Raw genomic sequence first — 27,663 nt, 5'->3', positions numbered from 1 at the left:
CACTGAAGATTTGTGTAGGGTCATTGTGGGGGAATAGGGCTCGTATCATTGTTAAATTACAACATCAATCACTTCTTGTTTTCTCACCAGAATCGTGTTTGAAGTATCTGATGACCGAAAATACATTCCTGTAGAAGAACAGAATCGTCTCAGAGACTCCAACCAAAGCCATTAGCATCAAAATGAAGATGTTTTTAATTCTGAGTAGCCTCCTCATGATTGCAAGTGCCAAAATATTTGAAAAGTGCGAGCTAGCTCATCTTTTAAAGAATGCAGGATTGGACGGTTATCAGGGGTACAGTCTGAAAGATTGTGAGTTTCGCTAACTAAACACAGCCAAATAGTGATGCCCCATTTCATTGTGGTTGATGGGTAATAAATTCGGGCTTGTGACATCCTGAGAACAATTTTATATATTTTTTTAATAAGGATATTTTCTCCCATTATATTTTAGGATATAATGATTGACGATGAAAGTGGCCATTATTTGTATAATCAGAGCGTGTTAGCGTTACTTAATGTAAACTGGCTAATCAGGGCCCTCCTGTAACATTGCTGCTTTTGCAGTTGTAAAGCACCTAATCTGGGAAATATTTCACTCATTGGGCTGTGAGTGAACGTAGTTTAACTCAAGCGGCCTGACATACTCCTACATACTTGTACAGAGAGAATGGGTTGCATTTTATCAACCACCACACTTGTGGCCGCAGTGTGTACCACCTAGAAGATGCCAAAGCTTCTTCAACAGCACCTCCCAAACCCTACGACCTCTACCACCTAGAAAGACACAGGCAGTAGCTGCATGGCAACACCACCTCCTTCAGATTCCCCTCCAAGTCACGCACCATCCTGACTCGGAACTATATCTCTGTTCCTTCATCATCAGTGAGCCAAAAACCTGGAATTCCCTCTCTAACAGCACTGTGTCTGTACCTTCACCAAACGACTGCAGGCGGCTCAACACCGTCTCCACAAGGGGCAGCTAGGAATAGGCAATAAGTGCTGGCTTTGTCAGTGGCACCTATATCTTAAGAATAATTTTAAACTCCTTCAATCACCTAACTAGGGAAACAGTGGCGTTGTGATTATGTGACTGAACTAGTAATTGGAGGCCTGACCTAATAATCCTTATAGCCTGAGTTTGAAATTTGAATTCAGTTTAAAATATTTGGAAATAAAAAGCTGGGGGCGAATTTTACCAGGCCCCCGATGTTGGGGGTCGTGGTGGGGGGACCTGGTTAATTTATCGGCTTCGATGCCAGAAAGGCCTCGCCCCATATTACCGGCGGTGGTCTTCCTGCTGCTCGGCGACGGGAACATAATTAAAATATGTTAATGGATGTAAATTTAAGAATTAATTTTTACCTTGTCGCGCCAGCCATTCCACTACCATATTCCAGCCGGTTGCCAGGAGTCCTGCGCCTTCCATCTCCGTTTGGAGATCCGAGGCGGCACACTGGTTGGGAGGGGGGAGCAGATAGGTTTTCAGGGTGGAGGGGGAGCAGGGAAAACAATTGCAATTGGTGGAGGGGTTGGTGGGAAGGGGTTGAAGTTAATAAAGTTCGGGGGGAAAGGTTGGGATTGCAAGGTAAGTTTTTTTAGGGGGAAGAGGGCAATTAATAAGTTGTTTAGTCATGAGTGGGGGGGGGATGTGGGAGAGGAGCTTGAGTCTTTTAGTAAACTGTTAACTTTAATTTTAAAATGTATACCACTTTAAAAATGTAAATGAAGTTGAAGGGCTTGAAGCCCTTTAAAAATAGTGGGACACCAGTGCTGGGGATGGAGTGCCCGCCTGCCCCCTCCGCGTCATCTATTGGGGGGGGGGGGGGGGGGTGGGGGTCCGCTCCATCCATTTGAATTAGCCGCTGCGCAACAATTTGGCGACGGCTCTGTGGAGTAAACCTTGCGCTTGTGCCCCGCAGTTTTTGATGTCAGCGGTGAGCTGGAAAAATTCAACCCCTGGTTTCAGTAAAAGTGACCATGAAGCTGTTGAATTGTCATAAAACCCAACTGGTTCATCAATGTCCCTGTAGGGAAGGAAACCTGTGGACCTTACCCGGTCTGGGCCTATATGTGGAATTTTAATGGAACTGACCTGCTCACAGCAGGGGTGCCAGAAGCAAGTCGGGAACCCGGTCATTGTGGCAATGGGATTTGCTGTGGCAGTTTAACTCAGCCATGATATTAGTATCCCGCCTTCAGATTTCCCAACAAATCACAGAAATGTGGGCATGATGATGACCCGCATCTGTAATGGAAGGACCAGCAGGAGTCAGAATGGCTGCATCCTGCACTGAATCAGAGGGAAAACAATGGAAGCAATACACAGGAAGACTGTCCCCCCTCACCCGGTTCTTTGGCTCTTCTTTGGAGGTAATGCTAGAGGCAATGAATGCCTGCAGAGAAATGCTGTTTCCAGTGGACAAGAGGAAGAGGGCAGCCGTGCAAACGAAACGGGTGTGTCTGGAAGTCGCAGAAGCAGTCAGCAGCAGATGTGTGGCTGCTCGCACCTTGATTCAGTGCTGCAAGAGGTTCAATGACCCCATAAGGACAGGAAAGGTGAGTGTCATCACACATTCCGATACCAATTCCCCCACTGACCTCCTCAGCATTCTCCTGCACAGCACTCCTCAAAACAACACATGTTGCAGTTCCACTCATTCTTCTCTCTCCAGGCACCTCATTACATCCTCATCAAAGGAGCCAATGCTCACACTCACCCTCATCTTATTGCCATTTCAAACACTTCCCTCACAGTCATCTTCCACAAATGTTATCTTTGCATTCTCTCCACACATTCCATTTCTTGTAGACATAACTCTTTGCTTTCTCTCCCTGCAGGAGTAGAGAGCACACAATGTGAGGCAAGGGAAGAGATAGCAGGGGCTCTGACACAAATTTTCAAATCCTCTCTGGCCACAGGAGAGGTACCAGAGGACTGGAGGACTGCGAATGTGGTACCATTATTCAAGAAGGGTAACAGGGATAAACCAGGTGATTACAGGCCAGTGAGTCTAACATCAGTGGTAGGGAAACTATTGGAAAAAATTCTGAGGGACAGGATTAATCTCCACTTGGAGAGGCAGGGATAGTCAGCATGGCTTTATCAGGGGAGATCGTGTCTAACAAACTTGATTGAATTTTTCGAGGAGGTGACTAGATGTGTAGATGAGGGTCAGGCAGTTGATGTAGTCCACATGGACTTCAGTAAGGCTTTTGATAAGGTCCCGCATGGGAGATTGGTTAAGAAGGTAAGAGCCCATGGGATCCAGGGCAATTTGGCAAATTGGATCCAAAATTGGCTTCGTGGCAGGAGGCAGAGGGTGATGGTCGAGGGCTGTTTTTGTAATTGGAAGCCTGTGACCAGTGGTGTACCGCAGGGATCGGTGCTGGGACCCTTACTGTTTGTAGTGTACATTAATGATTTTGATGAGAATATAGGACGTATGATCAGTAAGTTCACAAATGACACGAAAATTGGTGGTGTTGTAAATAGTGAGGAGGAAAGCCTTAGATTACAGGACGATATAGATGGGCTGGTCAGACGGGCGAAGCAGCGGCAAATGGAATTTAATCATGAGAAGTGTGAGGTGATGCATTTTGGGAGGACTAACAAGACAAGGGAATATACAATGGATGGTAGGACCCTAGGAAGTACAGAGGGTCAGAGGGATCTTGGTGTACTTGTCCATAGATCACTGAAGGCAGGAGCACAGGTAGATAAGGTGGTTAGGAAGGCATATGGGATACTTGCTTTTATTAGCCGAGGCATAGAATATAAGAGCAGGGAGGTTGTGATGGAGCTGTATAAAATGCTAGTTAGGTCACAGCTGGAGTACTGTGTGCAGGTCTGGTCACCGCACTATAGGAAGGATGTGATTGCACTGGAGAGGGTGCAGAGGAGATTCACCAGGATGTTGCCTGGGCTGGAGCATTTCAGCTATGAAGAGAGACTGGATAGGCTAGAGTTGTTTTCCTTAGAACAGAAAAGGCTGAGGGGGGACATGATTGAGGTATAAAAAGTTATGAGGAGCATTGATAGCATAGATAGGAAGAAACTTTTTCCCTTAGTGGAGGGATCAATAACCAGGGGGCATAGATTTAAGGTAAGGGGGTAGGAGGTTTAGAGAGGATTTGAGGAAAAACTTTTTCACCCAGAGGGTGGTTGGAATATGGAATATACTGCCTGAAGTGGTGGTAGAGGCAGGAACCCTCACAACATTTAAGAGGTATTTAGATGAGCACTTGAAATGCCATAGCATACAAGGCTACGGGCCAAGTGCTGGAAAATGGGATTAGAATAGATAGGTGCTTGATGGCTGGCACAGATACGATGGGCTGAAGGGCCTGTTTCAGTGCTGTATAACTCTATGACTCTATGACTCTAACTCCAGAGAGAGACAGAGAACCAGGAATTGGTCCTGCAGTCGGAGCCACTCTGACCACTGTCAAGGAGGAGGCCTTGGAATTTGGCAGGGTGGTACAGTCCAAAGATGTAGGTGATGGAGAGATGTGTATCTTCCACAGTGCTGGTGACAGCATTCACTACCACTTGGCACATAACAGTCACTCAGGTTGAAATCCTGTCACCACACACTGAAATGTCAATATTGAACCCTTTCTCCATGTCATTTCTAATTCATGTCTTTCAACTCCCAAGGTTACTTCAAGGGTGACGGAGGAGCTGCAGCGGGGCAGCCTGAGGAGTTCTCAGAGGAGGGCAAACTCTCTGAGGATGCACCATCACATGACTCATGCGCAGGGTTGTTACATGATGAGGAGCACATACGAATGTAAGAACATAAGAAATAGGAGCAGGAGTAGACCATACGACCCCTCGAGCCTGTTCCACAGTCCAATATGATCATGGCTGATCTTGGGCTTCAACTCCACTTTTCTGCCTGCTCCCCATATCCCTTGGTTCCCTGAGAAACCAAAATTGTGTCTATCCCAGCCTTAAATGTATTCAACAATAGAACATCCACAACCCTTTGGGGTAGAGAATTCCAAAGATTCATAGACCTTTGAATGAAAAATTTTCCCTTCATCTCAGTCCTAAATGTTCGTCCCTTTGTCCTGAAACTGTGCCCATGTTCCAGCTTCCCCAGCCAGGGGAAACAACCTCTCAGTGTCTGCCCTGTCAAGCCCCTTCAGAATATTGTATGTTTCAATGAGATCACCTCTCATTCTTCTAAACCTCAGAGAGTGCTGATCACATGTCAGTAGGAGCAGGTGGTGGAGAAAGGGACAGCAGGGGCAAACACCTTTCAGCGGGCGTAGAACTCTCCAAGCTCTGCTCAGCTAGATGCAGATGCTGAGCTTTGGGGGTCATCCACAAAGAGGGCACTTCTAGAAAGCAATGGGAAATGTGTGTGGTTCTGTTAGCATTTAAAGAGGCAAGATGCACCTTTGGAGAAAGATTGGAGGGGTTCATCTCTATCACAAGTGCCATGAGGTCTCAAGCATTTACATTGATGCTCACCTCCTTGGAAAGAGTGGCCAACTGCATGGAGCATCAGACGCAACAGACAACCGAGTGCATGCTTGCCCTGACTAATGACCTGCATACTCAGTCTTCCACTTTAGATAGGATGGAAGAAAACCTCACCTTGGCCATTCAGCACCTCGCTGATGTGCAGCAAAATGCTCTCCAGCTCTTGGCTAGCAGGAAAGTGCAGGTGGGTCTTGAGAGGGAAGGTGGAGAAAGGGTATATGGAAGTGGGGATTCTGCTCAAGATGCTGCCACTTCTCATCTCTCGTCGTACCCACTTCAGACAGAGTCCCAGATGCTGCCTCCTGCCCCGATGACTGAGTTTTCCGATTCACATGCAGCCGAGACCCTGACAGGTTCCAAAACCCAGAAGGCATTTGCCACAAGGGTTCTCTCATATGTCAGGCCAAGGGAACATGCAGCCAGCCTCCAGCTCTACTGAAGCCATGGGGGTAGCACCACATTGAAGCAATAGAAAGCGGAAGAGGAAGATGTCTTGGAATACAGAGTAGAATTTCAAAATTTGACGATGACACCAAACTTGGAGGTGAGTCAAACAGTGAGGATGATATGAACTGCCTGCAACAGGGCATGGATAGGCTAGCAGAATGGGCAGACAGGTGGCAGATGGAATTTAATACTGACAAGTGTGAGGTGATGCATTTTGCAGAAGGAATAGGAATAGGGAGAGGCAATATAGACTTAATGGCACAGTTCTAAAGCATCTGCAGGAACAGAGGAACCTGGGGGTGCATGTGCATCGATCTTTGACGGTGGCAGGACATATTGAGAGAGTGGTTAGTAAAGCATATGGGGTCTTGGGCTTCATAAATAGAGGCATTGAGTACAGAAGCAGGAAAGTTATGTTGGACCTTTATAAAGCTCTGGTTAGGCCCCAGCTGGAGTATTACTTCCAGTTTTGGTCACCACACTTTAGGAAGGATGTAAGGGTCCTTGAGAGGATGCAGATGAGATTTTTTAAAATTTGTTTTGTGGGATGTGAGTGTTGCTGGCTAGGCCAGCATTTATCACCCATCCTTAATTTGCTCTTGAACTGAGTGGTTTGCTAGGCCATTTCAGAGGGTATTTTTACGAGTCAACTACATTACTGTGGGTCTGGAGTCAAATGTAGGCCAGACCAGGTAAGGACAGCAAATTTCCTTCCCTAAAGAACATTAGTGAACCAGATGGGTTTTTACAACAATTGACAGTGGTTTTATGGTCATCATTAGACTAGCTTTTTAATTTTAGCCTGGGCTCTGGATTATTAGCCTAGTGACATTACCACTACACCACCGCCTAGAATAATGGTTCCAGGATGGGAAATTTTAGTTACAAGGTTAGGTTGGAAACGCTGGGGTTGTCTCCCTGAAGCAAAGGAGATTGAGGGGGGATTTAATAAAAGTGTACAAGATTATGACAGGTTTAGTTAGACCAGGAAAAACTTCCCATTAACGAATGATACAAGGACTAGGAGACACAGATTGAAGGTTTTAGGCAAGAGATGCAGGGGAATATGAGGAAGAGCTTTTTTACGTAGCGAGTGGTAATGACCTGGAACTCGCTGTCCACCAGGGTGGTGGAAGCGGAGACAATCAATGATTTCAAAAGGAAATTGGATGGGCACTTGAAGGAAATAGACTTGCAGGGCTACGGGGATCAAGCGGGGGAGTGGGGCTGATTGGATAGCTCTTTGGAGACCTGGCATGGACTCAATGGTCTGAATGGCCTCCTTCTGTGCCGTAAATGACTATATGACCCTTAGTTGCACAAGAGGATTCACTTGGGTGTTGAAAACAATGACAATGTCATTATGTCTATGGAAATTTCAATGAATCAAGCACTTTATTTGAAATCTCCATTGTTGCCTCCCAAATTCCAAATGGACATTAACCTTCAGGAGAACAATATGACCAGAGTGGAAGATGAGCAAAGGGTGTGAATATGACGGAGGGGTTTATGACTGTGTGAATGATTTACATTGGCGGTGAGAGGGCTCGAGGGTTTAGCATTGGATTGCCATATGGCTTCACATAGACATCATGTTGTCTAATGTGTGCCTGTATGAGCCTCTGCAGGCTTCTCTAGCAGTCAGGTGAGTGGCTGCAGATACCTTAGCCACAACTGGCTCCTCTTTCTCTTCCTCTTTTTCTTTCTCCACCTCGGTGGAGGATGCAGACCGTTCTGCACCTTTAAGCTCTAGTCCTCTCTACTGCGTCATGTTGTTCAAGGCACAGCACAGCACACCACTACCAATCTGGAAAGCCTGGCTGGTGCATACTGAAAGGCACTCCCAGATCTGTCCAGGCACCTAAAGCACATCTTCAGCAACTCAGTGGCCTGCTCTATGATCGCCCTCGTGCTCGTGTGGCTCCTGTGTACCTTTCCTCCATCGAGCTCCTCACAAATGATATCACCTAGGTTCACAGAGGGTTGCCATTGCCTCCAAGCAATCTGCTCACTCTGTGTGAAGGTGTGAAAAGCTGTGGGAGATGTGACTGTCACAGAATGAGTGAATCATGGTAGCTTCCAGTATATCTTGCACAGACATTCATGATAACCTTCTGGCGTTCACATACGAGCTGAACATTGATGGAGTGGAATCCTTTCTGATTGATAAATACTCCAGGAGATGATCTGAGAGTGGCTTGATTGCTGTTTTTTTCCCAAAAATATAGTTTATTCATAAAAATATATAAAAAATACATTACAAAACAATTCCAAGTTGACATTCCAGAAAGTGCAAAAGAAATCAATTTCTTTCACTACAGAACGTGAGTTGCCTCAGACCCCTTCCATTCCATTTTACATGCAATGCATATTTGCATTACACAGCAAAATCATATGTTGGTGCATACAGCCCGAGGGGTTTCCCATGGGTTCCAGACCCTCGATATACTATGGTGGGAGGACCTTACACAGTGACTTTCCCCATTGAGCCTATGCGGCGGCTGCCCTAAGCTTTAGTGCATCCCTCAGCACGTAGTCCTGGACCTTGGACTGTGCCAGTCTGCAACACTAACAAGTTTCGGGCAGACTAAAGAGTGTCTTTCACCGGGTTGATGGTCCTCCAGCAGCAGATAATGTTTATCTCAGTGTGTGTCTCTGGGAACAGACTGTAAAGCGCAGAGTCCTGTGTTACATAGCTGCTTGGGATGAACCTCGACAAAAGCCACTGCATCTCTTTCCAGACCTGCTTTGCAAAGGCACATTCCAGAAGGAGGTGGGCAATGGTCTCTTCCTCACCACAGCCACCTCAAGGGCAGCGTGTGGAGGCGGTGAGACTCCGGGCGTGCAGGAAGGATCTGACAGGGAGGGCCCTTCTCACCACCAGCCAAGCTGCGTCTTGGTGCTTGTTTGAAAGTTCTGGTGATGAGGCATTCTGCCAAATGACTTTGGCAGTCTGCTCGGGGAATCATCCGACGAGATCCACCATTTCCATTTTCCACAGGGCCTTGAAGACATTCCGTGCAGAACACTGCCTGATGGATTGGTGGTCAAAGGTTTTTCTGCACAAACTTTCCCACAAAGGATAGGAAGTACAGCATGGTTCAACTGAATGGAGCGTTCCGCAGCCATGTGGTCAGACCCAAACTTTGCAACACCGGGGACAGATAGGACCTCAGCAGGTAGTAACACTTGGTGTTTGCGTGCTGGGGTTCTACGCACAGCTTGATGCAGCCACACACAATGGTGGCCATCAGGATGAGGGCAACGTTGGGTACATTTTTTGCCCTTTATCCAGAGGTTTGAACATCATGCCCCTGTGGAATGGTCCATTTTCGATCTCGATATAAAGTGGAAGGTGACTCGGGTTATCGCCATGGCGCAGGAGTGGGGTATGGGCCAGACCTGCGCCACGTATGGTAACAACGTGAGTGCGTCGCACCTGATGACCGAGTTCTTATCCACAATGCAGAGAGAACACTTCTCCCACATTCTCAGTTTATGTTTTACCATGGTTATACGCTCCTTTAAATTTTTGGCGCATGCCCAGGCCCCTACGAACCATATTCCCAGCACCTTCAGGTAGCCTGATCTGACGGTGAAGGGGACAAAGGATCGGACAGCCCAGTTCCCAAAGAACATGGCCTTGCTCTTGCCGCGATTCACTTTGGCTCCCGACGCCAGTTTGAATTGGGCACAGATGCTCATCAGCTTGCAAACGGACTGCATATGCAACCAATTGCTCCCTGTACCTGTGGGTTTCCAGCCACTGCAGCAAATGTGAGAGCCTCTGTGTCTGACTGGCCTCCTCAGTTTCATTGAACAATGAGTCCCCACTGTGTTCTCACCTCGTTGACCCTGAAGAGTTCTACACAGCTTGGGAAACTTGGGAATGGTTGTTAATGGCAAAATGGTGGGTTAAAGGCAGAACTAATTGGATATTTATATATTTAGATGACAGACCCAACAGCTTCATGGAGATTTTCCACAAGCCTCTAAACGAGCTCCGGTAAAAGCCGGAAGTGAGCGGGATCGTGACAGCTTTCTGACACGCCAGCCATTTTTGGGGGATTTAACATCCCTCACCCAACCCCCGGCCCCGCACCTGAACCCGTCCGTTTTGATACTTAAAATTCCGTCCTAGACATTTTTTTCTTAATTTAGAATATTCATTCTTGGGTACGTGCGTTGCTGGGAAGTATTTATTGCCCATCCCTAGTGAGTTTCAAAAATGAGATCGATAGATTTTTGTTAGGCGAGGGTATTAAGGGTTATGGAACCAAGGTGGGTAGATGGGGTTAACATTGCAGATCAACCGAGATCTAATTGAATGACGGATCAGGCTCCTGGGGCAGAACATCCTTGCTCAGTTCTACTTAATTTGTTTTCCTTTTACTCTGATTTGCAGGGGTTTGTACTGCGTTCTACGAAAGCGCTTACAACTCAGCAGCCATCCATCTTAGCTGGAACCGTGGGAAAATCTTGTCAGTAGACTGCGGCCTGTTTCAGATCAACAATTTCTGGTGGTGTCTGGACGAGGACACTCCTGTCACCAAGAGGAACTGTGGCTTGAGCTGTTCAGGTAGGCAGGCTCCAATAGTGTACGCCAAACCTTTCCATGTTAAAACGATGGACAGAAAATTGATCACAGGTTTCTGAAAGGTGCTCAGTGCTATCCCCATTGGAAACAAAATGATCCTCCATTTGACTAGTTCCCCAATCCTCTTTCCTGGTTTTGGACAGGGTTGCCAACTCTCCAGGATTGTCCTGGAGCATTGGGGAATGAAAGATTGATCTCCAGCGCATTGGTGTGAGCAAACCCAGGGAGAAAATTCATAGCAGACATTAATAAAATCTCTGCGCTTTTCAAAAAAGCTTATTTGAACCCTTTTGCTTATTATTGTGAAAAATAAATTGGAGATGGTAGAGAAAGGGCCATTTGGCTGAAGTTAAGAATCATCCAATGAAGAGCATGTTGAGTTCTCAGTTGGCCATGGGAAGGTGGAGTTCTGCGGGGATGGTCCTTTTGGTGGACTAATAGTGAAGGATGTTTGGTGAAGGGAAGGGCACAGTGAGAGGTCCCATGTGATGAAACCTCCAAGAGTACATCCAACCAGATTTGGCAACCCTACTGTAATAGAATGTGAGAGTAAACTGGCCAGCAATATAATAACAGATTGTAAGAGCTTTTATAAGTACATAAAAAAGGAAGAGAGTAGCTAAAGTAGACGTTGGTCCCTTTGAGGCAGAGACAGGAAAAATCGTCATGGGAAATGAGGAAATGGCAGAGGTATTGAACAAATATTTTGTGTCTGTCTTGACAGTAGAAGACGCTAGTTCCATACCAGAAATAGACAGTAACGTAGGGGCTAAAAAGAGTGAGGAAATTAAGGATGTTGATATCATCCAAGAAAAAGTATTGGTGAAATTTGAGGAACTAAAATCTTATAAGTCCCCGGAACCAGATGGCCTACATCCTAGGGTTCTAAAAGAGAAGCTGCAGAGATAGTGGATGTGCTGGCTCCGATTTTCCAGAATTCCTTAGATTCAGGAATGGTCCCATCATATTGGAAATTGGCAAATGTTACACTGCTTTTCAAGAAAGGAGGTAGAGAGAAACAGGGAACTACAAGCCAGTTAGCCTAACATCAGTCATTGGGAAGATGCTGGAAACTATTATTAGAAAAGTCTTAACGTTATTGTGAAAAATAAATTGGAGATGGTGGAGAAAGGGCCATTTGGAAAAGCATCTTATGATTAGAACAAGTCAGCATGGTTTTACTAAAGGGAGATCCTGTTTGACAAATTTATTAGAGGTTTTTGAGGATGTAACTAGTAGAGTAGATAAAGGGGAACCAGTAGATGTAGTATACCTGGATTTCCAAAAGGCATTCGATACGGTGCCACATAAAAGATTAATAGGCAAGATAAGGGCTCATGGTGTTGGGGGTAATATATTAGCCTGGATAGAGGATTGGTTAACAGACAGGAAGCAGAGAGTGGGCCTAAATGGAGCATTTTCAAATTGGCAGGCAGTGAAGAGTGGGGTGCTGCAAGGATCAGTGCTGGGACCTCAGCTATTTACACTCTATATTAATGACTTGGATGAAGAGACAGAGAGTGAATGTATCTAAGTTCTAAGTATCTAAGCTCGGTGGAAACGTAAGCCTTGGGGAGGACGTAGAGAGCCTGCAAAGAGATATAGACAGGTTAAGTGAGTGGGCAACAAGATGGCAAATGGAGTATAATGTAGGGAAGTGGGAAGTTGTTCACTTTGATTGTAAAAATAGAAAAGCAGAATATTTTTTAAAAGGTGTGAAACTGGTAAGTGTTAATGTTCAGAGAGATTTGGGGGTACTCGTACAAGGAGCGCACAAAGTTAACATGCAGGTGCAGCAGGCTATTGGGAAGGCAAATGGCATGTTGACCTTTATTGCAAGGTGATCGGAATACGGGAATAAAGAAATCTTACTAAAATTGTACAGGGCTTTGGTGAGACCACACCTGGAATACTGTGTGCAGTTTTGGTCTCCACATTTAAGGAAGGATATACTTGCACTGGAGGAGTTGCAGCAAAGATTTAATAAGTTGGTGCCTGGGATGAGGGGGTTATCCTATGATGAGAGACAGAGTAAATTGGGCCTAATATTATCTGGAGTTTAGAGGAGTGAGGGGTGATTTAATTGAGACATACAAGATTCTGAAAGGGCTTGATAGTGTAGAAGCTGAGAGATTGTTCCCACTGGTCAGGGAATCTAGAACACGGGGACACAGTCTCAGGATAAGGGGCTGACCATTCAGGACTGAGATGAGGAGAAATAACTGCACTCAAAGGGTTGTTAAATTTTGGAATCCGCTACCCCAGAGGGTTGTGGATGCTCCATCATTGAATACATTTAAGGCTGGGATAGATAGATTTTTGGTCTCACAGGGAATCAAGGGATATGGGGAGTGGGCAGGAAAGTGGAATTGAAGCCCAAGGACAGCAACGATCGTACTGAATGGCGGAGCAGGCTCGATGGGCCATATGGTCTACTTCTGCTCCTATTTCTTATGTTCTTGAAAGTGCTCGCTGGTCGGGGAAGCCTTCTTGGCTTGACGTTGTGCCCACTTAAGTTAATGGAGGGATTTTCTTAGCCTTGTCCACTGTTATACAGTGGTCATGAGGGGACCAACCTCAGTGGCAAAATTGATGCATTGTAGTTTCTGCAGGAAATGACTGTGGAGATTGGAAGTGTGAGCCCAGCAATATAGTGGGTCAGTTTTAATAAGGCAGTGATGGCAGGGTGACAATGAAGCCATGATTTCCATCTTACATACTGCTGTTCATGATGATCACTTACCTACTGCAGGCACCGAGCGTTGCTCAGTGAAACGAAAGGCACTACCAAATGTATTAGGTAATTGGAGGAAAGTCAATGGTTAAAGGGACCATTGGTGGGCATGACCGTATTGGCTTCTTGGAGGCCACCTGGATCTCACCTGGAAGTTAAGCTAACAGCCTTGGCTCAGCGGATACTGCTCTTGCATCTGAGTCAGATGATTCTGGGTTTAAGTACCACTCCATTGATTTGAGGACAAAATCTAGGCTGACAGCCTCAATGCAGCACTGAGGGAGTACTGCATGGCCAGAGGTACCACCTTACAGATAAGTCATTAAACCAAGGTCCCGTTTGCCCTCTCAGGAGGGTGTAAAAGATCCTGTGGCCACTATTTCAAAGAAGAGTAGGGGAGTTCTTTCTGGTGTCCTGGCTGGTATTTATCCCTCAACCAATATCACTAAAAATTGATTATCTTCACATTTACGTCATTGGTGTTTGTGGGAGATTTCTGCATGAAAATTGGCTGCCACATTTCATATATTACAACAGTGATTGCACTTTAAAAGCACTTATTGCCTGTAAAGCACTTTGTGGTGGGTCATGGAAAATGCAGCATAAATGCAAATTCTTCCTATTTCTTTTTATTTATTCTAATATATGATATCTAATATTTTTTTATTGCAGCTTTTTTGGATGATGACCTGACTGATGACATTGTATGCGCGAAGTCCATAGTCAATTTGCATCCTGGAATGTCAGCCTGGTACAAAGAACCCTGCTTTCTGTTTTTGCCTCTTGCTAAATCTTTGATATATTTAGTTGGCATGATGTAAAAAAACATTTTTAAGTGAGATCCCAAGGTCCAAAGTGCAGGACATCCCCAAGATTGAAAATTGTAACAGAGAAAGTAAGTAAAATCAGAAATTAATGATCAGGTGACACTAAATTTGGCTTTTCGGAATGAGTTAGAGGAAGAAACTCTTGATTAAACGTAGGGAGAATGTCGGGATGACAGAGGAAAAAGAGCATGAGAGCACAGCAAATTTTTGGAGCTTGGAAAGAACAAGAGCAGGCAGCACAAGGGAAGAATTGATTAACAGAGAGTATTAATAAGAGAGAGGAGAAAGATCTGAATGGCAGGAGGGATAGAGAGGGATCAAAAGAATGAGAATGAGTGGATAAGAGAGTGAGTGAAAAAGAGAATGTGACAGTGAGTGAGAGGGAGAGTTTTTTTTTTATTTGTTCATGGGATTTGGCCGTGGTGACAAGGCAGGATTTTAGTGGCCGTCCCTAATTGCCCTTGAGCAGGTGGTGGTGAGCCGCCTTCTTGAACCACTGCGGTCCATGTGGTGTAAGTACACCCACAGTGCTCTTGGGGAGGGAGTTCCAGGATTTTGACCCAGCGACAAAATCATGTGAGTGTGAGAAAGAGTGTGTGAGACAGTATGTGTGCATGTGTGTGTGAGAGGGAGTGTGTGAGACAATATGTGTGAGAGAGTGTGTGCGGGAGTGAGAACGTGAGAGTCAGTCATAGTCATTTGCGGCACAGAACATGAAAATATACATGAGCATATTAGCCAGATACAGCCAATTAGAAGCCATTCCCATGCCATTGACTCCAAATGGCTTATGTCAACCAGATCCTAAATAGTATGTATAAAATTGTAAGTAGAATTGAAATGACTTTTTCCAGCTAAGTACATTTACAAGTTACAAATATTAAGAGGTTAGTGACTACTCAACTAGTCTTCCAGATCTTCAGGTTTTCATCCAACAGCACTCCACTTCTCAACAGATTATCTGAAAAAGGGTTTAAAAAAAGCCAATTCCACCACATCTTATGCAGAGTTACTTTATTTACGGTAAAGAATCAACCCTTCTGTATATTGAATCACTGGATGTTTGGTTTTAAAAATTATGTTGTTTTACTTGGGAGTTTTATTTTGCCAATTTTGCAGACACCTTTAAAAGAGACAAGCTTCCACACCTTTATATCAGACCATACCTGGAAAATAAAATCTTGGGACAACTTTTCCCTTTCTGTTCCTCAATTTAAGAAATGTAAATAGAAATTCTTCTGAATAAGAAGGAGGCCATTCGTCTATGACGCTCTCCATGAGCAATCCAGTTAATTTCATTTCCCAGCTCTATCCTCATAACCCTGCAAATTTATTTCCTTCAAGTGTCTCTCCAATTTCCTTTCAAGATCATTAATCGTCTCCACTTCTACCATCCTTGTGGGCAGTGGGTTCCAAGTCATTACTACTCGCTGTGCAAAAAAGTTCTTCCTCACATTGCCCCTGCATCACTTACCCAAGACTTTAAAGCTGTGTTAAAGGCCTGCTCGGGTATAAAATTGAAACCTGACCCAGGCCTGATGCGACCACAGCCAACCCGAACCCGACCCAGGCCCGAGTCCTTTAATTTTTTATCATGCCTGACCTGATCCAAATATCACAATAAATGTAATGATATCAAACATGTTATTGTGCTCCACCTTGTCCAAATGGTAATACTTGCGATCCTGTTCATCCGTTCCGACAGCTGGCTCTTCCTGCAGATGGAGTTGTGGGGAATCATGGGTGAGCCTGATCCTGTGAGTTCCTGGAGGCAGCACTGTCCAGCCTGATCCAAACCGAGCCCGAATGCTGGACTCGGAATATAGACCCGACCCGACCCATGTAGTCTGGTCTAGTCGGGTTCGGGTTGGGTAACCAGGCTTTAATCTGTGTCCTCTCGCCCTTGTACAATCAGTTAATGGGAACAGCTTTTTTTTGTCTACCTTATCCAGACCTGTAATAATCATGTTCACTTCTACCAAATCTCCCCTCCATCTCCTTTGCTCCAAGGAGAACAACCCCAGCTTTTCCAACTTAACCTTGTAACCAAAATCCCTCATTCCTGGAACCATTCTGGTAAATCTCCTGTGCACCCTCTCAAGGACCCTCACATCTTTCCTAAAGTGTGGTAACTAGAACTGGACACAATACTCCAGTTGTGGTCTAACCAAAACCTTATAAAGGTTCTGTGAGGAAGGTTAGACAGGTGACAGGGCAAAGTTGCAGCCAGTATGATGGGTTGAAGTGTGTCTATTTTAACGCAAGAAGTGTCAGGAATAAGGGTGATGAACTTAGAGCATGGATCAGTACTTGGAGATACGATGTGGCCATTACGGAGACATGGATATCACAGGGGCAGGAATGGATGTTGGATGTTTCGGGGTTTAGATGTTTCAAAAGGAATAGGGAGGGAGGTAAAAGAGGTGGGGGAGTGGCATTGCTAATCAGGGATAGTATCACAGCTGCCGAAATGGAGGTCATCGAGGAGGGTTTGTCTACTGAGTCATTATGGGTGGAAGTCAGAAACAAGAAAGGAGCAGTCACTTTGTTGGGAGTTTTCAATAGACACCCCAATAGCAACAGAGACACGGAGGAACAGATTGGGAGGCAGATTTTGGAAAGGTGCAGAAGTAACAGGGTTGTTGTCATGGGTGACTTCAACTTCCCTAATATTGATTGGAACCTCCTTAGTGCAAATAGTTTGGATGGAGCAGTTTTTGTCAGGTGTGTCCAGGTAGGTGTCCTGACTCAATATGTAGATAGGCCGACTAGAGGGAAGACTATGTTGGATTTGGTGCTTGGCAACGAACCAGGCCAGGTGGCAGATCTCTCGGTGGGAGAGCATTTTGGTGATAGTGATCACAACTCCCTGACCTTTACTATAGTCATGGAGAGGGACAGGAGCAGATGGGATGGGAAAATATTTAATTGGGGGAGGGGGAATTACAATACTATTAGGCAGGAACTGGGGAGCATAAATTGGGAATAGATGTTCTCAGGGAAATGCACGACAGAAATGTGGAGGTTGTTGAGGGAGCACTTGCTGCGACTGCTGGATAGCTTTGTCCCGATGAGGCAGGGAAGGGATGGTAGGGTGAAGGAACCTTGGATGACAAGAGATGTGGAACAGCTAGTCAAGAGGAAGAAGGAAGCTTACTTAAGGTTGAGGAAGCAAGGATCAGACAGGGCTCTAGAGGGTTACAAGGTATCCAGGAAGGAACTGAAGAATGGACTTAGGAGAGCTAGAATGGGACATGAAAATGTCTTGGCGGGTAGGATTAAGGAAAATCCCAAGGCGTTCTACACTTATGTGAGAAGAAGAGGATGGCCAGAGTGAGGGTAGGGCCGATCAGGGATAGTGGAGGGAACTTGTGCCTGGAGTCGGAGGAGGTAGGGGAGGTCCTAAATGAATACTTTGCTTCAGTATTCACTAGTGAGAGGGACCTGGTCGTTTGTGAGGACAGCGTGGAACAGGCTGATATGCTCGAACAGGTTGAGGTTAAGAGGGAGGATGTGCTGGACATTTTGAATGATATGAGGACAGATAAGTCCCCGGGGCCAGACGGGATATACCCAAGGATATTACGGGAAGCGAGGGAAGAGATTGCTGCGCCTTTGGCGATGATCTTTGCATCTTCACTGTCCACTGTAGTAGTACCAGATGATTGGAGGGTGGCAAATGTTGTTCCCTTGTTCAAGAAAGGGAATAGGGATAACCCTGGGAATTATAGACAAGTCAGTCTTATGTCGGTAGTGGGCAAATTATTGCAGAGGATTCTGAGAGACAGGATTTATGATTATTTGGAAAAGCATAATTTGATTAGAGACAGTCAGCATGGCTTTGTAAGGGGCAGGTCATGCCTCACAAGCCTTATTGAATTCTTTGAAGATGTGACAAAACATATTGATGAAGGAAGAGCAGTGGATGTGGTGTATATGGATTTTAGCAAGGCGTTTGATAAGGTTCCCCATGGTAGGCTCATTCAGAAAGTAAGGAGACATGGGATACAGGGAAAGTTGGCTGTCTGGATACAAAATTGGCTGGCCCATAGAAGTCAGAGGGTGGTAGTAGATGGAAAGTATTCAGCATGGAGCTCGGTGACCAGTGGTGTTCCATAAGGATCTGTTCTGGGACCTCTACTCTTTGTGATTTTCATAAATGACTTGGATAAGGAAGTGGAAGGCTGGGTTAGCAAGTTTGCCGATGACACAAGGTTGCTGGAGTTGTGGATAGTGTGGAAGGCTGTTGTAGGTTGCAACGGGACATTGACAGGATGCAGAGCTGGGCTGAGAAGTGGCAGATGGAGTTCAACCTGGAAAAGGGTGAAGTGATTCATTTTAGAAGGTCGAATTTGAATGTGGAATACAGGCTTAAAGACAGGATTCTTGGTAGTGTGGAGGAACAGAGGGATCTTGGGGTCCATGTCCATAGATCGCTCAAAGTTGCCACCCAAGTTGATAGGGTTGTTAAGAAGGCGTATGGTGTGTTGGCTTTCATTAACAGGGGGATTGAGTTTCAGAGCCGCGAGGTTATGCTGTAGCTCTATAAGGCCTTGGTTCGACCACACTTGGAATATTGTGTTCAGTTCTGGTTGCCTCATTATAGGAAGGATGTGGAAGCTTTAGAGAGGGTGCAGAGGAGATTTACCAGGATGCTGCCTGGACTGGAGGGCATGTCTTACGAAGAAAGATTGAGGGAGCTAGGGCTTTTCTCATTGGAGCGAAGAAGGATGAGAGGTGACTTGATAGAGGGGTACAAGATGATGAGAGGCATAGATAGAGTGGATAGCCAGAGACTTTTTCCCAGGGTGGAAAGGGCTATCACCAGGGGGCATAATTTTAAGGTGATTGGAGGAAGGTTTCGGGGAGATGTCAGAGGTAGGTTCTTTACACAGAGAGTGGTGGGTGCGTGGAATGCGCTGCCAGCGGTGGTAGTAGAAGCAGATACATTAGGGACATTTAAGCGACTCTTGGACAGGTACATGGATGATAGTAGAATGAAGGGTAGGTAGTTAGTTTGATCTTAGAGTAGGTTAAATGTTCGGCACAACATCGTGGGCCGAAGGGCCTGTACTGTGCTGTACTGTTCTATGTTCTATGTTCTATGTTCAAAATAACATCAAAATCAAAATACTGCAGATGCTGGAAATCTTAAATAAAAACAGAGAATGTTGGAAATACTCAGCAGGTCTGGCAGCACCTGTGGAGAGAGAAATTCTGATGAAGGGTCGGTGACCTGAAACATTAACTTTACTCCTCTCTTTATTAATTAACTCAAACCTCTCCCTCTGATTGGGCCAGCTGCCCTGAGAGGTGGGCTGCTGTCCTTGATTAGATGCTGGTACGGCAGTGGAATCTTAACTACTCGCCGCCGGTAAAATTGTCCACGGGATCTCGTCGTCCACCCACGTGGGCTCGGGACCCACTTTTGTTACAAGCGTAAAATTCCTGCAAGTATGTGGGAGAGAGTGGGCAGAATTTTCCCCGCTGAGATTGGCAACGGAGGTGGACAGGCCCGAAAATAATGGTGCTGACTGGCATGATGGTTTCCTGACCCCGTCCCCGAAGCTGGCCATTTTGGCTGTGTTGGGTTCAGGACTGCCCTCCCCCACAAGGTGGGCAGATAATTTGGCTCATTGAGAGCCTTGTTAACCAGGAGCTAAGGAGGCCCAATGGGATTTTCCCTTTGGCCTTCAGCTTCATCTGCCTGGAGGCAGGACCCAGCGGCAGGCTGGGGTACCAGTGCTCCAAGCAGGCATACAGGACCTCCCTGCCTGCCTGGGTGTGGGTGCATCCAAAGGCTGCCTTGTAGAGGGATTCCTTCCTGTTGAGGCACACTCTCAGTTCCTTACCCTTTACTGCAGCCAGCTGCTCCTCTGAAGCTGGAAGGCCTCTGATTGGCCCTCCAGCTTCGAGAGCTTGCCTGCCACCCTCAATTGGACAGGGAACCTAAGGGGGTGCTTCCATAAAAATTCCAGGTCAGTGACTGATTCCCCCTGTGGCACATTTAGAATCAGGAAACAGTTTTGATTCCTGTGAGACAGTGTATGTGTGAGAGAGTGTGAGAGAAGCTGATGCTGATGATGATAAACAGTTGCTTGCAATCTATCCAGAAATGCATGGGAAGTATTACAAGACCTCTTGGATATGGGAATAGTATTCCAGTTTTGGACTGACTTGGATTTTGTAAAGAGTTGAGATTTATTGAGGGGGGAAAGGAATGTTTGGCATGGATAAGGAAACCAAGTTTCTTGGAGACAACTTAAGTACCAGGAAGAGGTGAAAGTTTTACTTCAGACTTGGTTTGAGAAAATATTGATTCCAAGAATGCCAATGGGCAATAAAGAGGTAACATTTTGAGCTATCTATGATAGTGGCATTGGCAATTTCAGGCCTTCAAAGACGTGAAGAAAATACCTCTTTGAGGAAATCAGAGACATAAATTTTCATTTCCGTCATCATGCCCTACATTGTAACAATGGGTACACTTCAAATATACTTCATTGGCTGTAAAGTGCTTAGAGAAGTCATGGAAGGTGCCATATAAATGCAAATCTTTCCTTCTTTCATCAAAGGGAATGTATTGATTCAGCAGTACAAGAAGACTGAAGATTGTAGCACTGAGGAAGGTGATCTGAATGGTGAATGTAGAACAGAATCACCAATGAAAGAGTCGTTAGGATTGGATGATAAGTGGAGAAGTTTTCCGATTTTCATCACTCTCACCATTGGTAGCCTTGCCTTCAGCTGCTTAGGCCCTAAACTCTGGAATTCCCTCCCTAAACCTCTCCTCTCTCTCTTCCTTTTAGGCGCTGCTTAAAACCTACATCTTTGACCAAACTGTCATCTGTCCTAAAAACTGCACACCTGGAATATTGTGTGCAGTTTTGGTCTCCTTATCTGAGGAAGGGTGTTCTTGCTATAGAAGGAGCACAGCGAAGGTTTACCAGACTGATTCCTGGGATGGCGGGACTGACGTATGAGGAGAGATTGAGTCGGTTAGGATTATATTCGCTGGAGTTCAGAAGAGTGAGGGGGGATCGCATAGAAACCTATAAAATTCTAACAGGACTTGATGCAGGGTAGATGCAGGAAGGGTGTTCCCGATGGTGGGAGAGTCCAGAACCAGGGGTCATAGTCTAAGGATACGGGGTAAACCTTTCAGGACTGAGATGAGGAGAAATTTCTTCACCCAGAGAGTGGTGAACCTGTGGAATTCGCTGCCACAGGAAGCAGTTGAGGCCAAAACATTGTATGTTTTTAAGAAACAGTTAGATATAGCTCTTTGGTTTAAAGGGATCAAAGGACATGGGGCAAAAGCGGGAACAAGTTACTGAGTTGAATGATCAGCCATGACCATAATGAATGGTGGAGCAGGCTTGAAGGGCCGAATGGCCCTGCTCCTATTTTCTATGTAAAAGCAAAATACTGTAGATGCTGGAAATCTGAAATAAAAACAAAACGTGCTGGAAAATACTCAGCAAGTCTGACAGCATCTGTGGAGAAAGAAGCAGAGTTAATGTTTCAGGTCAGTGACCTCTAAACAGCATAATTTTGATTCGAGGTCACTGACCTGAAACGTTAACTCTGCTTCTCTCTCCACAGATGCTGTCAGACTTGCTGAGTATTTTCCAGCACGTTTTGTTTTTATGTCATCTCTCCTAATGGCTCATTGCGTGGTTGGGTGTTAAGTTTTGTTTGATAATGATCCTGTGAAGAGCCTTGGGAGATTTTACTATGTTAAAGGTGCTACATTAATGCATAAGTTGTTGCTGTTGATCTGTAAATGGAACAGAATGGAGGAGAGGAGCGAGCTCTGGGAAATCACTGCATTAATGTAAAAGCAGTTAGAAGATGAGCTATTCAATGCAACAAGAGGAAGTGATATGACAGGAATTTAGATCGAAATCAACTTAGCTTTGTGCGGGGCTGGCCGATCAATACCTTGCCTTGGATTTTGTAAACAGCAGCAATAGCAACGCTTGTATTTAACACGATAAACACTCAAGGTACTTAGTAGAGGAGGGACCAGGTGGCAAGCAGTAGGCAAATTATTAGAGGAGGTGATCAAAACACTGATCAATGGGTATTTCTAGAGGAGCCTTTTTAAGGCAGTGTGTGAGGTTGTGCTTTGGAGCAGCGAGTTCCTGAGTCTTGAACCAAGATAGCTTTGAATGGTTTTGGAGTGGTTTTGGAGAAATGGAACCAAGGAGACGGGGTGGGGGTGGGGGTGGGGGTGGGTGGGTGGCGGGTGTTTGTAAAGGAGGCTGGAGTAAAAGACTCCACCATCAGCAGATCACAATCTGGGGACTAGCTGTTGACTGACTGGTGTCCTCTGCCTTTTGCAGGGTTGCCTGGAATAACAGATGCAATGGGAGAAACATCGACCACTTTGTGACTGGATGCGGCTTATAAAGATGGCTGAGACCCTGTTAATTGGTGCAGTTTGGTTTGGCGAAACACGGTCCTTATATGTTAGCTATGCACTGCTGGTGCCCCGTAAAGGGGTGAGAGAGGTTGTCCTTTCACATTGCAATAACCTGCACTTAAGCGCAGATGTTAATTATTCAACCCCTTGGAATCACTCTCCATGCTTTGATTGGTGGGAGAGTAATTGCGAGGGGCTATGACCTCATCTGCTCACCATTTTGCGGGAGGTAACTTAGGGCAGATACAAGGACCCAATTTACACAGCTGATAGACAAGATCTCATCATTGTGCAAAGCAGTTCATTGTGGGACTGAGTCACACTCACCAGAAGGGTTTCAAGTTTATAGAATCATACAGCACAGAAGGAAACAATTTGACCCATTGGGAATGGTAATATAGTGGGTACTGGACGAATGACCTGGAGACATGAGTTCAAATCCTACCACAACAGTCATGAAATTTAAATTTGGTTAATTAAATAAATCTGAAATAAAAAGCTAGTCTCAGTAATCGTGACCATGTAACGACTGGATTGTTGTAAAAACCCATCTGGTTCACTAATGTCCTTTAGGGAGGACACTTGCTGTCCTTGCCTGGTCTGGCCTATATGTGACCAGACCCACAGTAATGTGATTGACTCTTAACTGCCCTTTGAAATGGCTTAAGAACAGAATCACAGAATCGTTACAGCTATTCAGTCCATTGTGCCTGCACTGGCTCTCTGAAAGAGTAACTTTCTCAGTTCCATTCTCCTGCTTTCTTCCCATCACCCTGCACATTCTTCCTTTTCATATAACTGTCTAATTCCCTTTTGAATGCTTCAATTGAACCTGCCTCCACCACGTTCTCAGGCAGCGCATTCCAGACCTTAACCACTCGCTGCATGGAAACGTTTTTCCTCATGTCGCTTTTGCTTCTCTGATCAAATACTTTAAATCTGTGCCCTCTCGTTCTCGATCCTTTCACAAGTGGGAACAATTTCTCTCTATCTACTCTTTCCAGACCCCTCATGATTTTGAATACATCTATCAAATCACCTCTTAGCCTTCTCTTCAAGGAAAACAGTCCTAACTTCTCCAATCTATCTTCATAATTGAAATTCCTCATTCCTGTAACCATTCTTGTGAATCTTTTCTGTACTCTCTCCAATGCCCTCACGTCTTTCCTAAAGAATGCAATACTCCAGCTGAGGCCAAACTAGTGTCTTATACAAGTTCAACATAACTTCCTTGCTCTGTACTCTATGCCCCTATTAATAAAGCCCAGGATACTGGATGCTTTATGAACTGCTCTCTCAACCTGTCCTGCCACCTTCAATGACTAATGCACACATACAGCAAGGTCCCTCTGCTCCTGCACTCCCATTAAAATTGTACCCTTTATTTTATTTTGTCTCTCCATGTTCTTCCTATCAAAATGAATCATTTCACATTTCTCTGCATTGAACTTCATCTGTCACCTGTCTGCCCATTCCACCAACTTGTCTATGGCCTTTTGGAGTTCTACACTATCCTCCTCGCAGTTCACAATGCCTCCAAATTTCATATCATCCGCAAACTTTGAAATTGTGCCCTGTACACCAAGGTCTAGGTCATTGATATATATCAGGAAAAGCAAGGGTCCCAACACTGATCCCTGGGGAACTCCACTACAAACCTTCATCCAGCCCAAAAAACATCCATAAACCACTACTCTTTGTTTCTTGTCACTCAGCCAATTTTGTATCCATGTTGCTACCATCCCTTTTATTCCATGAGCTACAAGTTTGCTCACAAGTCTGTTGTGTGGCACTGTGACAAATGCCTTTTGAAAGTCCATGTACACCACATCAACAGCATTGCCGTCATCACCCCTCTCTGTTACCTCCTCAAAAAAACTCCAGCAAGTTAGTTAAACATGATTTTCCCTTAAGAACTCCATGCTGACTTTCCTTAATTAACTCGCATTTGTCCATGTGACTATTGATTTTGTCCCAAATTATTTTTTCTTGAAGTTTTCCCACCACCGAAGTTAAACTGACTGACCTGTAGTTGCTGGGCTTATCGTTACACCCTTTTTTGAACAAGGGTGTAACGTTTGCAATTCTCCAGTCCTCTAGCACCACCCCCTAGTCTAAGGAAGACTGAAAAATTATGGCCAGTGTCCTTTGCAATTTCCACTCTCACTTCCCTCATTAGAGTGGCGTAGTGGTATTGTCACTGGACTAGTAACCCAGAGACCCAGGGTATTGCTCTGGGCATATGGATTTGAATCCCACCACAGCAGAAGATGGAATCTGAATTCAATTAATAAATCTGGAATTTAAAAAGCAAGCTAGTCCAATGATGGCCATGAAACCATTGTCAATTGTTGTAAAAACCCATCTGATTCACTAATGTCCTTCAGGGAAGGAAATCTGCTGTCCTTACCTGGTCTGGCCTACATGTGATTCCAGACCCACTTCAATGTGGTTGACTCTTACATGCCCTCTGAAATGGCCTAGCAAGCCACTCAGTTGTATCTAACTGCTACGAAGTCAATAAAAAAGAATGAAACCAGACGGACCCTACCCTGCATCTACCCTGCAATGTGGAAAATTGCCCAGGTATGTCCTGTACACAAAAAGCAGGACAAGTCCAACCCGGCCAATTACCGCCCCATCAGTCTACTCTCAATCATCAGTAAAGTGATAGAAGGTGTCATCGACAGTGCCATCAAGCAGCACTTGCTTAGCAATAACCTGCTCAGTGACGCTCAGTTTAGGTTCTGCCAGGGCCACTCAGCTCCAGACCTCATTACAGCCTTGGTTCAAACATGGATAAAAGAGCTGAACTCAAGAGGTGAGGTGAGAGTGACTGCCCTTGACATCAAGACAGCATTTGACCAAGTATGGCATCAAGGAGCCCGAGCAAAACTGAGGTCAATGGGAATCGGGGGAAAACTGTCCGCTGGCTGGAGTCATACTGAGCGCAAAGGAATATGGTTGTGGTTGTTGGAGGTCAATCATCTCAGCTCCAGGACATTACTGTAGGAGTTCCTCAGGGTAGTGCCCTAGGCCCCATCATCTTCAGCTGCTTCATCAATGACCTTCCTTCAATCATACGTTCAGAAGTGGGGACGTTCGCTGATGATTGCACAATGTTCAGCACCATTCGTGACTCCTCAGATACTGAAGCAGTCTGTGTAGAAATGCAGCAAGACCTGGACAATATCCAGGCTTGGGCTGATAAGTGGCAAGTAACATTTGCACCTCACAAATGCCAGGCAATGACCATCTCCAACAAGAGAGAATTTAACCATCTTGCCTTGAAATTCAATGGCATTACCATCGCTGAATCACCCACTATCAACATCCTGGGGGTTACCATTGACCAGAAACTGAACTGGAGTAGCCATATAAATACCGTGGCTACAAGAGCAGGTCAGAGGCTAGGAATCCTGCGGCGACTAACTCAACTCCTGACTCCCCAAAGCCTGTCTACTATCTACAAGGCACAAGTCGGGAGTGTGATGGAATACTCTCCATGTGCCTGGATGCGTGCAACTCCAACAACATCCAGGACAAAGCAGCCCGCTTGATTGGCGCTCCATCCACAAACATTCACTTCCTCCACCACCAACGCACAGTGGCAGCAGTGTGTACCATCTACATGATGCACGGCAGCAATGCACCAAGGCTCCTTCGACGCACCTTCCAAACCCATGACCTCTTCCAACTAAAAAGACAAGGGCAGCAAATGCATGGGAGCACCACTACCTGCAAGTTCCCCTCCAAGTCACACACCATCCTGACTTGGAACTACATTGCTGTTCCTTCATTGTCGCTGGGTCAAAATCCTGGAACTCCCTTCCTAACAGCACTGTGGGTGTACCTACCCCACATGTACTGCAACGGTTCAAGAAGGCAGCTCATCACCACCTTCTCAAGGGCAATTAGGGATGGATAATAAATGCTGGCCTAGCCAACGATGCCCACATCCCATGAATGAATAAAAAAAAGTATCCTTGGATGCATCTCATCTGGTGCTGGTGGTTTATCCACTTTAAGTACAGACAGCCTATCTAATTCTTCCTCTTTATCAATTTTAAACCCCTCTAGTGTCTGACGTACCGCCTCTATCAAATTTACCTGGGTTGCATCTTCTTTCTTGGTAAGGACAGATGCAAAGCATTCATTTAATACCTCAGCTAAGCCCTCGGCCTCCATGTGTATATGCCCTTTCTGGTCTCTAATCAGCCCCACTCCTCCATTTCCAGCCTTTGCTATTTATATGCCTGCAGAAAACTTTGGGTTTTCCTTTAATGCCAGCTGCTAGTCTCTTTTCATGCTCTCTCTTTGCTTCTCTTATTTGCTTTTTCACTTCCCCTCTGGACCTTCTATATTCAGCCTGGTTCTCAATAGTATTTTCTACTTGGCATCTGTCATAAGCACATTTTTCTTGTTTATCTTAATCTCTACACCTTTTGTCATCCAGCGAGCTCTGGATTTGTTTGCTCTACTTTTCCCCTTCGAGGGAACATACCTTGACTCTGCCTGAACTATCTCTTCTTTGAAGGTAGCCCATTGTTCATCGACCAGTTTTCCTGCCAGCTTTTGACTCCAATTTACTTGCCCCAGTTCTATTCTTACCCCATTGAAGTTGGCCTTCCCCCAGTTAATTATTCTTACCCTAGATTGCTCTTTGTCCTTTTCCATAGTCAGCCTAAACCTTATGATACCATGATCACTATCTCCTAAATGATCTCCGACTGATATTTGATCCACTTGGCCCACCTCATTTCCAAGAACCTGGTCTAGCAGTGCCTCCTTTCTCGTTGGACTAGCAGCACACTGTTGTAGAAAATTTCCCTGAACACACTCTAGGAACTCTTGCCCCTCACTGCCCTTTACACTACTATTATCCCAGTCTATATTTGGATAATTAAGTCTCCCATTAAAACTACCCTATAATTTTTACACCTCTCTGTAATTTCCTTGCAAATTTGTTCCTCCACGTTCTTCCCACTCGCTGGTGGCCTATAGACAACACTGAGCAATGTAACTGCAGCTTTTTTGTTCCTTAGCTCTAGCCAAATTGATTCTGTCCTCACCTCTCTGGTACATCATTTTTCTCCAGCACTGTAATATTCTTTTTAATTAATCCTGACACCCTCC

At 45.3% G+C, this 27,663-nt stretch overlaps 1 protein-coding gene across 1 annotated transcript; it reads left to right on the top strand.

Annotated features, from left to right (window-relative positions):
* Nucleotides 1-135: 135 nt before the first annotated feature.
* Nucleotides 136-22,514, top strand: LOC137374239 (lysozyme C-like). The gene is made up of 4 exons (XM_068040027.1): nt 136-312; nt 10,347-10,520; nt 13,945-14,023; nt 22,448-22,514. The coding sequence occupies exons 1-4, from the start codon at nt 183-185 to the stop codon at nt 22,512-22,514; spliced, it is 450 nt and encodes a 149-aa protein (XP_067896128.1). The 5' UTR covers nt 136-182.
* The last annotated feature ends 5,149 nt before the right edge of the window (nt 22,515-27,663 follow it).

The sequence above is a fragment of the Heterodontus francisci genome, chromosome 10, assembly GCF_036365525.1.
Source record: "Heterodontus francisci isolate sHetFra1 chromosome 10, sHetFra1.hap1, whole genome shotgun sequence".
NCBI lineage: Eukaryota > Metazoa > Chordata > Chondrichthyes > Heterodontiformes > Heterodontidae > Heterodontus > Heterodontus francisci.
The sequence above is the reverse complement of the archived record's forward strand: the minus strand, read 5'-3'. Positions and strand labels throughout refer to the sequence as shown.